This window comes from Camellia sinensis, chromosome 13 (assembly GCF_055761805.1).
Source record: "Camellia sinensis isolate YWXY chromosome 13, ASM5576180v1, whole genome shotgun sequence".
NCBI classification, from domain to species: domain Eukaryota; kingdom Viridiplantae; phylum Streptophyta; class Magnoliopsida; order Ericales; family Theaceae; genus Camellia; species Camellia sinensis.
Genome location: NC_138973.1, coordinates 37012795 through 37027660, shown reverse-complemented (window position 1 = coordinate 37027660; position 14866 = coordinate 37012795). Strand labels below are relative to the sequence as shown.

The following is a 14866-nucleotide window of genomic DNA, read 5'->3' as shown; positions in this document are numbered from 1 at the left end:
GCTTGAGTTACTTAGAGCCCATAAGCTTTATGCTAAGTTTGGAAAGTGTGAGTTCTGGCTAGAAGAAGTCAAGTTCTTAGGCCATGTAGTTTCTGGGGAAGGAGTGTCTGTTGATACATCCAAGACTGAGGCAGTGCAAGATTGGGCACAGCCTAAGAGTGTGTTTGAGATCCGCAGTTTTCTGGGGTTAGCGGGGTATTATCGTCGGTTTGTGAAAGATTTCTCCAGATTAGCTTCGCCTTTGACTAGATTGACTCGGAAGGGAGTCAAATTTGTATGGAGTGAGACTTGCGAAAAGTCGTTCCAGGAGTTGAAAGTTAGACTGACCACCGCTCCAGTCTTGATTATTCCAGAGAGAGGGTTGGGTTATGCAGTCTATTGTGACGCCTCACGAGAGGGTCTGGGTTGTGTGTTGATGCAGGAGGGGAAAGTGATTGCCTATGGCTCACGTCAGTTGAAAATTCACGAGCAGAATTACCCTACGCATGATCTAGAGTTAGCAGCTGTGATTTTTGCCTTGAAGATTTGGAGGCATTATCTTTACGGTGAGAGATTCGAGGTATTCTCGGATCATAAGAGTCTGAAATATTTGTTTACACAGAAAGACTTGAACTTGAGGCAGAGGAGGTGGATGGAGTTCATAGAGGATTATGACTTTGAGTTGCATTATCATCCGGGAAAGGCCAATGTGGTGGCCGATGCCCTTAGCAGGAAACCTGTTGGTGACATAGCTAGTATAGCCATCCGAGAATGGGAGATGTTGGGTGCACTTGGGGAGTTTAATTTCCTTCTGGGCGAATCTGTTGAGGCTGCAGCCTTGTTTTCTGTTGTTGCACAGCCTACACTTGTGACTCGAGTGTTAGAGGCTCAGGGGGGTGACCTTGAGGTAGAATCCCTCCGTAAGAAGATTTCTAGTGAGAAGGTTGAGAAAGGTTTGACAGTGTATCCCGACCTCAGTGTGAGATACCGAGACCGTCTGTTTGTGCCGGAATCTTGCCGAGAGGAGGTACTCCGAGAGTTCCATCATTCACGCCTTGCGGTGCATCCGGGAGGCACTAAGATGTATCGGGATTTGGGTCGCCAGTTCTGGTGGCGGGGTATGAAGAGAGATGTGGCAGCTTTCGTATCTAAGTGCCTTACTTGTCAGCAAGTGAAGGCCGAACATCAGAGGCCGGCGGGTTTGTTGCAACCCTTGCCTATTGCCGAGTGGAAGTGGGAACACGTCACTATGGACTTCATTGTGGGACTTCCGAGGACTCAGCGGGGTAGTGATGCTATTTGGGTGGTTGTAGACCGGTTGACTAAGTCGGCGCACTTCATTCCTATGCGCGTGAGAGATTCGGTAGATCATCTTGCCGACTTGTATATTCGGGACATAGTGAGGTTACACGGGGTTCCAGTGACGATCGTCTCAGATAGAGATCCTCATTTTACTGCCAGGTTGTGGCAGAGTTTGCAGAGTGCCTTAGGCACTAAGTTGACCTTTAGCACGGCTTATCATCCTCAGACTGACGGGCAGTCCGAGCGTACTATTCAGATCCTTGAGGATATGCTTCGGGGTTGTGTTCTAGACTTTAGTGGGTCGTGGGAGAGGCACTTGCCGTTGGTGGAGTTTGCCTACAACAACAGTTTCCAGTCTAGTATTGGTATGGCACCATTTGAGGCCTTGTATGGCCGACCGTGCAGATCTCCTGTTTGTTGGGCCGAGGTGGGTGATGCACCTCTGTTGGGTCCGGAGTTGGTGAGGGAAACGACGGAGAAAGTTGAGCTTATCCGTAAGAGGCTTGTTACAGCACAGAGTCGTCAGAAATCTTATGCAGACCGTAGGAGGAGACCTTTGGTGTTTGACGTGGGTGATCATGTCCTTCTGAAGATATCACCTAGGCGGGGATTAATGAGGTTTGGGAAGAGTGGGAAGTTGTCCCCTCGGTTCATTGGTCCGTTTGAGATCCTTGAGAGGATTGGCGAGGCTGCTTATCGCTTAGCTTTACCACCGCAACTGTCCTGAGTACATGACGTGTTTCATGTGAGTATGCTTCGGAAATATGAGCCGGATCCATCACATGTGTTGGATTGGACCGATTTAGTGGTTGATGAGGATGTCTCGTATGAGGAGAGACCGGTTCGGGTATTGGATAGGAGGGATCAAGTTTTGCGAGGCAAAACCATCTCTTTGGTGAAAGTTTTGTGGAAACATCACGGAGTGGAAGAAGCCACTTGGGAACGTGAGTTGGAAGTTCGTGAAAAATACCCGGACATGTTTGTCGATTTGTAATCTTGTATTTAGATTTTTTAATATTGTTGAACTTAAGAGCCTTACATATGTCTTAAGTTGTAAAACATTGAGTATGTTTTGGTAAATGGGTGTATCTTGAAACTTGCTTCATTATAGAAGTTTAGTGTAACATTGCATCTGTTGAGTACATTGTTGAATGGGTTGTATATATCATGCGATTGAATATGATATGGGAATTGTTAACATTGAAAGGAATAATGCATAATAATGATACAGGTTGAGATATGTGTTGTTTTATATATATAATGTGAGATGCCTCTTGATAAAGAGATGAAATGACCAGTTTTGGGTCAAGATGTTTACTAATGAATTGTCATATAAAAAAAAGGGAATCTGTTTTCAAAAACTTACGCTTAATTTCGGGGACGAAATTCTTTGAAGGGGGGGAGGTTATAGCGACCCCGGTCTTTTCCCATTTGATTGTTGTATCCGGACTTAGGTTCCGTAGATTCTGTCATTGTATAATTGTTGTTGTTGTCCCTTATTTTCTCATTTGGAATTATAGGATGTGTTGGGCAAGTTTGTTTCAGGTTGGTTGGGTTTAGAAACCAAGTGTTGCTGTCCAGAATTTTGGATCTTCGCTCGAGCGAGGAGTTTGTCGCTCGAGCGAGCTGTTGTTTTTGGTTCTTCGCTCGAGCCGGGGTTTGGTAGCTCGAGCGAGAGTTTGCGTCTGGTTTGGACCTGTAGCTTTGCATTCTTGGCTCGAGCGAGATTTTCTTCGCTCGAGCGAGTTAGTTCGTTATTCGCTCGAGCGACAGTTCCTTCGCTCGAGCGTGTGTCTGGTTACAGACCTGAGGGTTTGAGTTCTTCGCTCGATCGAGTTTTCTTTCGCTCGAGCGAGCTTTTGGTTGTTGGCTCGAGCAAGGCTTCCTTGGCTCGAGCGTAGATTTTCTGTGTCTGGTCGCTCGAGCGACCAAGTCTTCGCTCGAGCGAGCCTGTCCAGTTTATATACGCAGCAGCGGGTTTTGATCAGTCTTTTTCATCTTCTTTTTAATTCCAAACCCTAGGTCCGACTTCTCTCTCTCCCTACTCACCTTCTTTCTTAGGTTTGATCTATTTAGAGTGTGTTTCTACCCTAGTTGCTTTATTAAAAAGATAGAGGGAGTCGAGGGCTTTCATTTAATCTGAACATTTGGCGATTTGGAGCACATTGGTATTTGGGCACTCATCTCTGTCTTCACCATTTGGGTTGTTTTCTTCGAGGTAGGGATTTCCTACTCCATTCTATAAGTTTTGTTCTAAGTTTTGGTATTTTGATATGTTGGGAATACCTTAGTAATTTTGGGAAAAACCCTAGTTGTAATAATAAATTAATTTGTATAATTAATTCTTGGAATTGGGAAAATATGGTTAAATTCATGAAATTGGGGAATTCATTGATTAAATGGCATAGGTGGTTAATTTAAATCACTCGTCTATTGAATTGTTGGTATATTTATTTCCAAGTCTAGAAATAACTGTTTTGGGCTATCGGTGGAGGATAGTCGTGCTTATTGTAGACACTGCATGTGGATTAGGGATAACTGAAACTAATCATTGATTAAGTCATCAATTTTGACTGCTGAATTAATACAGGCATTATGTGTATTGATTGTGTGTTGTTTATGTTATGTGTTTGCATACATTGTTTTGTGTGGGAGGAGATAGGGGATGTACTCCACGGTTTAGAGGAAGATAGGGGATGGACCTCTAAACCGGATTTTGTTTGGGAGGAGATAGGGGATGGACTCCATTAGCATCACTTTTATGTGTGCTTATTTATATTGAAGTGTTTTATTGATACAGCACTAAAATGTGTATCAAACTGGAAGTATGAAGTGTTTTGATTTGAGCCTGAGTCTCATCTGTTTGTTGACACTGGATGAATGTGAATATATTATGTATGGTTCACTGTTGAAAGATTGGCCAGGTTCTGAGCCATATTGATAAAGTTAGAAAGTAAAACATGTCTTAGGCATTAGTGTCATGAAACTGTATAATGATGTAATTGATTATCTTGGTTAACCATCTATTGAATGCTATTACTTTATTCAATGCTTATATTTGGTCTAGTATATTTCTACTGGGTTGTGGCTCACCCTTTATGGGAACATCATTTTCAGGTTCAGGGGATAAGCTACCTCCAAGGACTTAGCTTGGAAGGACTTGGATTTTGAAGACTATTTTTAGTTATTTGTTTTTCATTGTTAGTACATGTAAACACTCAAGCCTAGGGCTTTATTTATATTTGAGTTAGAACTCATACTTTTGTGTCCAAGTGTTGGCTTGGAAAGATGTAAGCCGGTAGGGCATTTATTTGATGTTGCATGTAATGCTTTGTTTAGTAAGACTCTGATGGATATTATAATGAATTATTAAAGTGTTTTCTTTAAATAATGCATGTCAATGATATATATATATATATATATAATGAGTTAATTCTGAGGGCGTGACAGTTTTCATAAGCACCATCATCATTTTACAACCACTACGATTGCTACTGCTACCACCACCACTACCACTATCATGCCGCCACCACCTTACATTACTGCCACTACCACCATCACTACCACCACCACCATTACCATCACCATCACCACCACCATCCCAATGTAAAAATTAAAATATACAATTTGAAAATAATAAATTTTAAATTTGATCTTATACATATCAAATAACTTATTTTTAGTTCAGTATTTAAATTTTTATTAAATATCTTTTCAACTTAAAAAATTCAACATTCAATTTTTAATACTTCAATTTTATCAAACAACACCTACATATATATTATAAGATTATTGGGTTAGAGTAAAATAAATAATGTCATAAGATTTAAAAGGTTATTTTTTTTACAATTAAATGGTGGAGGTAAGACCATCTCCAACCTTAATATGAGATTTGTCATCAAATTTAAATTTGATAAAAACATGTTATTTTTTGGGCTCCAACCATGGCATCAAACCTGTATCAAATGAGAAAAAAAAATTTAAAAAAATATTATCAAATTAAGAGAGCGTTTAACCTTTTATCCAATCTCATAGGTGACCGTTGATGGATAACCTAGTGGGTGACTGGCCGGTCAACCGGGTGAACAAACGGATTGGGAAAGATTTGATGAAAATTTACTCTAGGCCATATGATTGGCCGAATGACTAGCTAGATTTGATGAAATAGTTGAAGCTCATCACATCAGATCAAACTTTTACTCAAATTTGGTGAAGCATTGAAGATGCTCTAAGATAATCAGAAATGGGTGGGGACTAATTGTTCGAGAGTAAGATTACTAGTATGGTTTGGATTAAAAATTGGGTTAGTTACATGAAGTCTCCCTCAATTATTAGCACATATCACTTTATTCTATTCGTTTATGAATTCGTAAATATTCACTTTCTTTATTATAAAAATTATATAAATACATCTTTTAGAAGTGGTGGGCATGATCTACAGAAATTAAATAATTTTACTAACCTATTAGTTGGAGAAAGACATGTAAACTAGACATAAGCATTTTTGGGCTGCTCGACAACTTTTCTTGTTCAACTTCTAGGCTAATTTTATGGTACACAACTTCATATGTATGTTACGTTATTTATGAATTTTTTTTAATTACAAATAACAAAATTTAATATTTTAAAAGCTATAACTAAAAAAAAAAAAAAAAAGAAGAAGAAGAAGAAGAAGGAATTATAATCGAACATCACATAACGTATAACAAAGAATTCTTGAATCATAATTATATCATAATTAATATTACAAGAAATCATAATTAGCAACACAATAGATCATAACTAAAGACATAAAGGTGTACTATAGAATTTCCCCAACTGTATACATCATCAATCTAGAATAATTATACTAGTCAACAAGGTGTAATTTTTTCTCGCAAAACCCTAAATAGAAAAGAAAAATGATTCATACCCTAATAGACATCTTCCAATTTCACCCCAACAATGTGGACGTGAAACATAAAATTTGAGAGAGAGAGAGAGTGAGAGAAGAGTGTGGCTGTACCTTTACTTAGGTCTTAGCCACTTCATTGACGGTGGAATTAGGGGCTCAATTAGGAGTTTTTTTTTTTTTTTAATATTCTATAAAATGAAACTATTTATGAAAATAACTCACTTTTGAAACTATCTATCAAACTAACAACTTTTATGAAATTGAAACTTTAACTTGCAATTTTATTTTGAAATCGAATCTTTAAACTGTGATTTCACCGTAAATTAGATCTTTAACTTGTGATTTCACATTGACTATAAGGAGACATGAGACATGTCAGCAATTACTGAGGGGACATGTCAACATAAATTGCAGGTCGAAGGTCCAATTTCAAGATGAAATTGCAAGTTTAAGCTGCGTTTTTACAAAAGCAATTGATTTGATAAATAGTTTCAGAAGTAAATTATTTTTATAAATAATTTTATTTTTTAGACTATTCGATAAAAAAAATTTTAAAAAAAAAGTCCAATTAAGAGATGTAGCAGGATTGACTAGAAAATGTAATTTGATGTTTTGGTAGTGTTGTCCTCTTTTCCACTCATACCTCGTTTTCTAATACAGTAATATTACAAATTCAAACTTAACTATTTAGAAATTATCCAGAATCAACATATTATGGTTCAGATTTATTCTTAACATGTATCTTATACCACACAAATTTAATCTCAACCGCACAATCTCTTTCGTATTAAATTTGGTATAGTTAAGGTGAGTTCATATCATTTTTCTTTTTATATTATCTTTTAAAGCATAAAGAAAAAAACAACACTACAAATCCACCATCAACCCAAAATTTACTCAGAAAAAGAAATTAATTGTTCGAATTCATTTTACTTATAGAACCCACACTTTATCAATTTAATCTGTACCATATAAACACATTCAGGGTAAGTTGTGGACTCATAAAAGTGGGTTCCTAATCAGTGTGCTTGGTTTCAGTTTTTTTTTTTTAAATTGAGTTTTTTATTTTTTGTTTTTTATTTTTATTTTTAGTGAATATTTTTAAAATTTTAAGCATTTTTGTTTACTTTTCTAGATGTACCTTACTTAAATATATTTAAATAGTAAAATATTTGTGAAAAAATATTTTAAAATTTTAATAAATACACAAAAATACTAAAAATGTACTAAATTTTCTTCTCTTTTATTTATTTTTTATTTTTTGGTATTTAGTGTATTTTTTAAAGTTTTTTTTTCACAAAGATTATACATTTTAAGTGTATTTAAGTTAGGTGTGTCTAAAATAAATAAAAAAAATTACTTAAAATATTAAACAATTCATTGAAAATATTAAAATACGAAAAATAAAAAAGTAAAATTTTTTGAAAACCATAACCAAACAAGCTGAATATTTTTCAAGAAAAAAAAAATGTAGGAGAACTCCATATCATATGCACACTTAGTTATGTTATTTTCTTTTTTAATTGTAATTATTTTTTTTCTTTAATTATGATATTATTTTGAAATATTTGATTATGACTTTTTTTGTGTTTGATTATAATTTTTTTAATTATAATTTAAAAAATATAAAATTATATTATTTTTTTTGTAATTATAAAATTCATATGATAAGGTGTGTACAATAATCTTTTCCCATTGCATGAGCCCGCCCGACGTTTATCAACCCCCATTTTCAACAATTTTGCAAATCAAAGTCTCTATCGTGAATCGTCAGACGCGCGCGCGCGCACATATATATATAGAGAGAGAGAGAGAGAGAGAGAGAGAGAGAGTTCACATGGTTCTTTCTCTTGGTGCTTACTTATTGCTCACCCACCGATTGGCCCTTTGATGTTTTGGCAGAGTTTGGTCCTTTCATTCTTTCTTTTTTTATTGATTCCCCAAACCGTCCTTTTGTTTCTACTCGCACACCCTCAACTATAATAATATTATTATATAAAATATTATTCATTATTATTGGCAAATATTAATTAGTATTCTATGCACATTGGTCCCGTTTGGTAGAGTTGTAGGAAAGTGATTATAGATTATAACTTAACAGATTATAACTTATAGCTGTGAACATAAACTGATTTTTTACTTATAAATTAAGCTTATCCTCCCCCACTTAAAGAATAAGTTAATTTTTGACTTACAAAAAATTATAATTTGTATTGTTAAGCTGAACCAAACACATCAAAATAGCTTAAATTAAGCTAAAAGCTGAAATAAGCTGAAAATAAGTCCTACCAAACACGGTCATAGTTTAATAGCATTTTTTAGATTTGTTTAAAATACAGATTGTCTTTTATAATTTGAAAAATTATAAATATCTCCTTATCATAATTTTTTATTTAACAAAATTAACTAAAAAAATAAATTCATAATTACTCTCCTATACAATAATAAAATTACTTAAATTATTAATTGAAACATATTTTTAACATTATTAAAAACTGTTAGTTGACTTGATAATTTATTAATAAAAGGGGCTATTTGTTATGAAATTAAAAATCTCAGGGGGTGGAATGTAATTTTCAAAATTACATGGGGCGGTTCGTATTTTAATTAAATCTCAGGGGTGTATTTTTAATTTATTCAAATATTAAAGTATCTTTAAAATATATAAAAATATTAAAAATATATATTAATTTCAATAAAAATACATTAAATTTAGTAAAAAAAAATGCATTATGTCTTTCAATTTTTTTTATTTTTTACTTGTGCCCTAAGAGCACTTGTTAACAAGACTTTTCATTATTATCAGATAAATTTTATAAGTTTAATAATCTTACATTTATTGTATTTTATTTATTAGTTGGCATAGCAGATTTGTACAATGAATTTAGGCACTGTAGGGTTCACTATGAGTCTCATTTCAATAATTCGAACCATTCAATATATAGAACTCGTCAAGTGCTATATCTCTATAAAAAATCACGTTGATCAGATATCGATAGCTGCGTGATCAAATTAGTTTTGTATAAAAAAAATGGACAGTGAAAAAATAAACGGTTGATAGAAAAATAATTCGATGAGATAGCTATCGATATTCGATCAACGTGATTTTTTTACATGCATATAGTACTTAACGAGTTTTACATATGGAACTGTTCGAATTATCAAAACGAAATCAGTAGTGAGCCCCTACGGGTCCAACAACACTCTCTAGTCCGATTTGGAACTGAAGGAAAGCAAAGCCCATCAATTTAACATGAGTTTCTCTTATATTTAGGCCTTATTTGTTCTAATCTAAAAAAATTAAAAAGTCAAAAAGTCACTATCATATTTAATAATAAGACATGTAATTGAAATTTCACTTTTATTCTCGGTGATTTTCATGTTATTTGAGAATAAATATATATTAGGATTTATGAATTAAAGTGTACTGCGGAATCTGTTAATAGCGTAAATGAAAAAATAAAATGTTTTTGTATATAATTTTTTGTATGAAATCTATTAATATTTTGTACGAAAAAATAAAAAATAAAAAAAGCAAATCGAAAGATATTTTCGTTTGCATTAACCTCCCATGCCTTATTTCTTGTGCAATTTATGTATCGACGTTTGAAAATGATTTTACATTTGTTAGTCCAGACGAAATGTGTGAGAATACATTTTAATTCACAAATTATAAATAAAAAAAAATTGTGTAATTATTTTTAAATAATAATGCCATAATTTGTATATGAATCAAATCACAAGAAATAAAATAAAATATACACTAATTATTTTTATGACCAAATATCAAGATCAATTTACACGTAATTTGACTAATCATTTTGGGAAGTGGGTTAAAAATTAATTCTCAATTTTTAACCCACTTCCCTCTCTTACAAAAAATTCAAAAAAATTCAAAAAATAATTTTTAATCATCCTTTCAAAATACTCTAAGTAATAAATCTTTCAATCAAATTTCTTGACTCCATCATAAGATACAAAATAATCCAATTCAATGGTGTTAAGGCAACTTGATGGCTCGTTGCATTGCTCAAATGGAAAATGTTTAGAACCCTCAAAAGAGGATTCCCATGACCCTTATTGATGTATTAGTTATTGATGTGTTTAAAAAAATTTTGAGAATTGTGTCTGACAGTAACATGAATAGTTCAGATCATTTTAGAGTTGTATTTTGTGCGGTCTCTATCATTATTGTTGCTCAAATAGCGATTAATTTTGAAAAACTAAGGATTTAGATAGAGGAAGTTCCTTCCTTGGTAGTGTAGTCTTGTGTGCTTTGGGTATTTTGGAATGATGATTAAAAGTTAATTTTTTTTAATTTTTTTTTAAAAAAATATGTAAAAAAATGTGAGAGGTGATGTGATCCAAAATTGGTTAAAAGTTGACTTTTAACTTTTTTTTTTTGTTATTCCCAAATTGGCCCTTTGAGTAAGGGTGTGCACAATGCGGTTTGGCACGGTTTAAAAGTGAAATTATGAATTGAATGACGGATTAACGGATTGGCAAATTCTGGTTTGAGCAATTTTAGGTGGATTGACAGATTAAAAAATATTCTAACTAATTATTAAGACTTTGTATAATACAAAACACTAATTTACATAATATTTTTTATATATAAAACACAAACTAATTTTATATAATATTTTTTTATATATATAACTACTAATGTGTAACAAATTTCACATATTAAATTTTTTTTGCACTCATTTTTACTTTGATATTTCATTATAGGTTAAAAAATATATATGTATTAACTATAGCGGAACGGAGCAGTTTTGAAGGTGGTTTATAAATTTTAAAATTTAAACCGCGAATAGCACATAGAACGGTGCGGATTGATACGAATCGATGCGATTTTAATAGATTGGGCAGTATTTTGCAAAATCCTAGCTTTGAGACCTTGAGTTTTCCGATTGAATAATATCTTTTGTTTTGGCTTTTATCAATTAAAAAAAAAAACTCTATTTTGTAAATTATTTATAAAAAGCATTACTTCTTTTGTTCCAAAATAATTGTTCCTTTTGGAAAATTTAATTTTTTTTGATAGTATAATTAGTATATTTTAAAAATATTAATTTTTTAAAATTATCCTTTAATAGTACATTTTTTTGAAATATCAATTGTCATAATTATACTTTTTTGTGTTATTAATGAATTTAAAAGAAGGATAAAATAGTAAATTCATATTATTTTATTTCTTAATTATTGAAAAATGACTAATATTTTAAAAAAATAAAAAATGAAATAAGAGACTATTATTTTGAAACAGATGGAACATTAATTTAATGATCAATTTATTATATATTTTTTTAAGTAAATAAACGATATATTTTTATAAAAAAAATACTTATTATTTATTTATTTGAAAACAAAAATAGTCATATCATACGACTATATATGTATATACACATGCATATTAGTTGGAGCCGGAAAGAGTCCACCAAACAAACACACCCATTAAGCCCACCGCTCTTATCGTCTCCCCTCTCTCTCTACACTCAAAACACACAGAGAGAGAGAGAGAGAGAGAGAGAGAGAGAGAGCTCGACCTTTTAGGTGAACTGTTTTGTTGTTGGGGAGGTGAAGAGCCGAGAATGGTGGGTATCTTCTCTAGATTTTCTGTCAACAGAAATATTCACCGACGAACCCAAAGTGCAATTGTAAGCATCTTTCTTTATCCCTCTTGATTCTACTTGGGTTTGTGTTTCTTCAACTTATTGCTCTGTTTTCTGATCTGCACTTTCTTTTTTCATTTATTTTTTCCTCAATTGAGAGCTATATCTATGTATATATATATATATATATGGTTGTGAGGTAATTTGTTGATTTTAATTCAATCCATTATAGGAAATTGTATTAATTTTGGATTTAGATGTTGGTCAAGACTTGCCTTGACCTTTTCATTAGCCAAACCAATGTTTATATGAGTTGTTTTGGATTTAATTTTCAAAGCCAAGTCGTTCTTTGAAGTCTGTGTTTCGTGTTTTTGAAAACATGTTATTTTGAAACAGATTTCTCAAATGGGATTTGCTTTGAATTCAATTTTCAAACCTAAGTTGTTCTTTGAAGTCTGTTTGTCTTGAAAAAACGAATTCAGTCTTGAAATTGACTTCAATAAACAATCTGAGTAATGAAAATAACTCGTTTGTACAGACCAATAGATCAACAGAGTATTAAAGAATTTTCCTTTTTGAAAATGGGTTTGATTTGGTCTTATAAAATAGTGAGAATTTTTTCACAGACCCTTTATGATGGGTTCAAATAGTTGAGTTCAGTAATAACTTAATTATCTACTTGGTGTATCTTAAATGATGTTGGTTGTTAGATTCTTGTTTGCCTCACTTTAAATGCATAGATGATTTTGTACTTACTGTGTTCTAGATAATTGGAGAGCTATTGGAAAGTTGCACAACCTATTGACCTTTTGCTGAGGAATACTGAACGGGGTGCAATGCTTGTTGCCTTATTGATACCTTGCTCATATGAATTTTTATCCAAATTGTGTCTGAAGCTGTTCTATTGCAGTGTTTTGCATCTGGTTTCATGAACTCACTCCTACATTATATTATATATATATATATATATATAGAGAGAGAGAGAGAGAGAGAGAGGTGGGTATTAGTCTTTTTTAAGTAAATGACAATTTTATTGAAAGACAGAGAGCAAATGACCAATAGTATATTTTTCTGATAGTCCAGGAATAGCCATTAGACAGTCCAACACGGCGCGTTATTTTCTTAGAAGTATCCGTGCTTCTTAGATATAGAGAACAAATCAGCCTTCTTCCATATGAAAATAGATTGTCTGTCCAGCTTTGAATTTTTTAAGAATTTTTCTTCTTCAATTGCTTACAATAGTGTGATCTTAATCTATTTGATATTCAGAGGGTATTAGTCGTTGTATCTTCTGATGTTCACAAATTGAGATGCTTAATTTTGCGTGCAGGATGAGAGGGAAGTTTTGCCCTCTAATTCAGAGGTTCCAGGTGCAGCTACAGTTATTACTGGTGCTGCAGTAACTGCTGCTCATGGGATTGAAGTTGCAGTTGAGTTTAAACCCCTTGAACACCCAACTGAGCCTCTTGACAATGATCGACCGATTCTGTGCCCACTGCCTGAACCTTCTATTCTTAATGTAAGCTTGAGATTTGCTCTTGTTTCTAAATTTTTATTTTTTATTTTTTATGTTTGTATATATGCTTCTTCATGGGTGTTTGTGCTGTAGATGAGCATGTCATGGAACACATAGAACACATGTTAGTCACCTGTATTGTTTGCTTTTATCGTTTTGTTTTGGCCTTCGCTTTTGGAGCTATTAATTATATACACAGCTGTAGGATTCTCCTAGGCTGCTAAATTCAAAATTATAAAGTCATTGGAGGGTACTTATGGGCCTCATGTTGTAACTTAGGTGAGTGAATCTACAGTTCAAATTTTTGTATAACTATATAATTCTCCATTTATTATTACAAGGTTAAGTAAAAGTTGGGAAAACTTGGCTGTTTTATTGATGTGCATCTATTGCTAGTGAGGCAGATTTGTGATTTAGTTATCAATTTGTCAGCAATGTTATTGCAATTAAGACTTACTGCAATTAGGACAATGGTAGGCGGTGACTTGAACCATCAGTTATGACACAGAGTTCAACTTTCTTTGTGAACCTTGTATCAAATTTAACTTCTAACAACTTAATACTCCTATAGTTCACTTGGTCACCAAATTTGTATTACTATTGTTTTAGAATATTATTGTATTTAAATTTGTTTTTTTTATTTTTAATATTTAACGTGCCGAATCGTTAAATACTTAACAATCTTGAAGGTGATAGAAGAAAAAATGTCCATGTGAATCCTCCTCAGATAAAACCTACTGTGTTTGAAATCCTATTGTTAATTTCCTCAAATGTCAGGACGGACGAATATGGAAGGAGCGAGTATCTGCAGGAACAGGGGTGCGGAGGAGGGCCGATTTGCCAGTTATGCAGGAGGGGACCCCCATGGAATCTGAGTCTGTGGGACCCAAACCACAGCGCCCATCTAACCGCATGATTCTACCATCTATCAGTGCTCCTGAACATAACATCCTTCAACTGCTTGAAGAATGTAATGCATCTGGCATCTAAAGTCACATGTTGCCAGTTCATAAAAGGAAGTTTTTGCTATCATAATTGTAGTATAAAGTTCACAATCTTTTGTATCTTTTTAATTTCTTTTTTCTTCCAGTTTCTCTTTTCATCTGTCTTCAACCAGTTGCTTGAGAATATGTATTTCCAACTGGAATTTTTTTGAAATCACACAATATGTATGTATACATTTGACAGATGATTGAAATATGAATTAGCTGGTACAGTGCAATGCTGTCAAGTTTGTTTTTGAAGTTAATAAATGTTACTGTTAGGAGAATTTTCTAATTCTCACCAAAGACTTTGACCATGTATAACATTCTATTCTCCCTTTCCCATAGAGAAAGAAGAACATGACAGATCTTTATTCAAACTGGCAGTGCTGCTTTCAAAGGCTATTTTAATCCATGGACAGTGGATGTCACCACTCTTAGGCTGTATTTGGATCTTGGATTAATGTTATCAACGAACATGTCTCAGCTACTTCAGTTTTGCAATCGGAGGCTTTAGCTGTGCACAAAGCTTGTTTGATGGCTAACCAAGTGGCTAATACTTCTTCTGGAGTTTTCC

General features: G+C 33.4%; 1 protein-coding gene across 1 annotated transcript; it reads left to right on the top strand.

The window, feature by feature from the left end:
* The first annotated feature begins 11557 nt into the window (after nt 1-11557).
* LOC114272620 (uncharacterized) lies at nt 11558-14537 on the top strand. The gene is made up of 3 exons (XM_028214338.2): nt 11558-11835; nt 13121-13309; nt 14084-14537. Exons 1-3 carry the CDS (start codon nt 11770-11772, stop codon nt 14294-14296), a joined length of 468 nt encoding a protein of 155 aa, XP_028070139.2. The 5' UTR covers nt 11558-11769; the 3' UTR covers nt 14297-14537.
* The last annotated feature ends 329 nt before the right edge of the window (nt 14538-14866 follow it).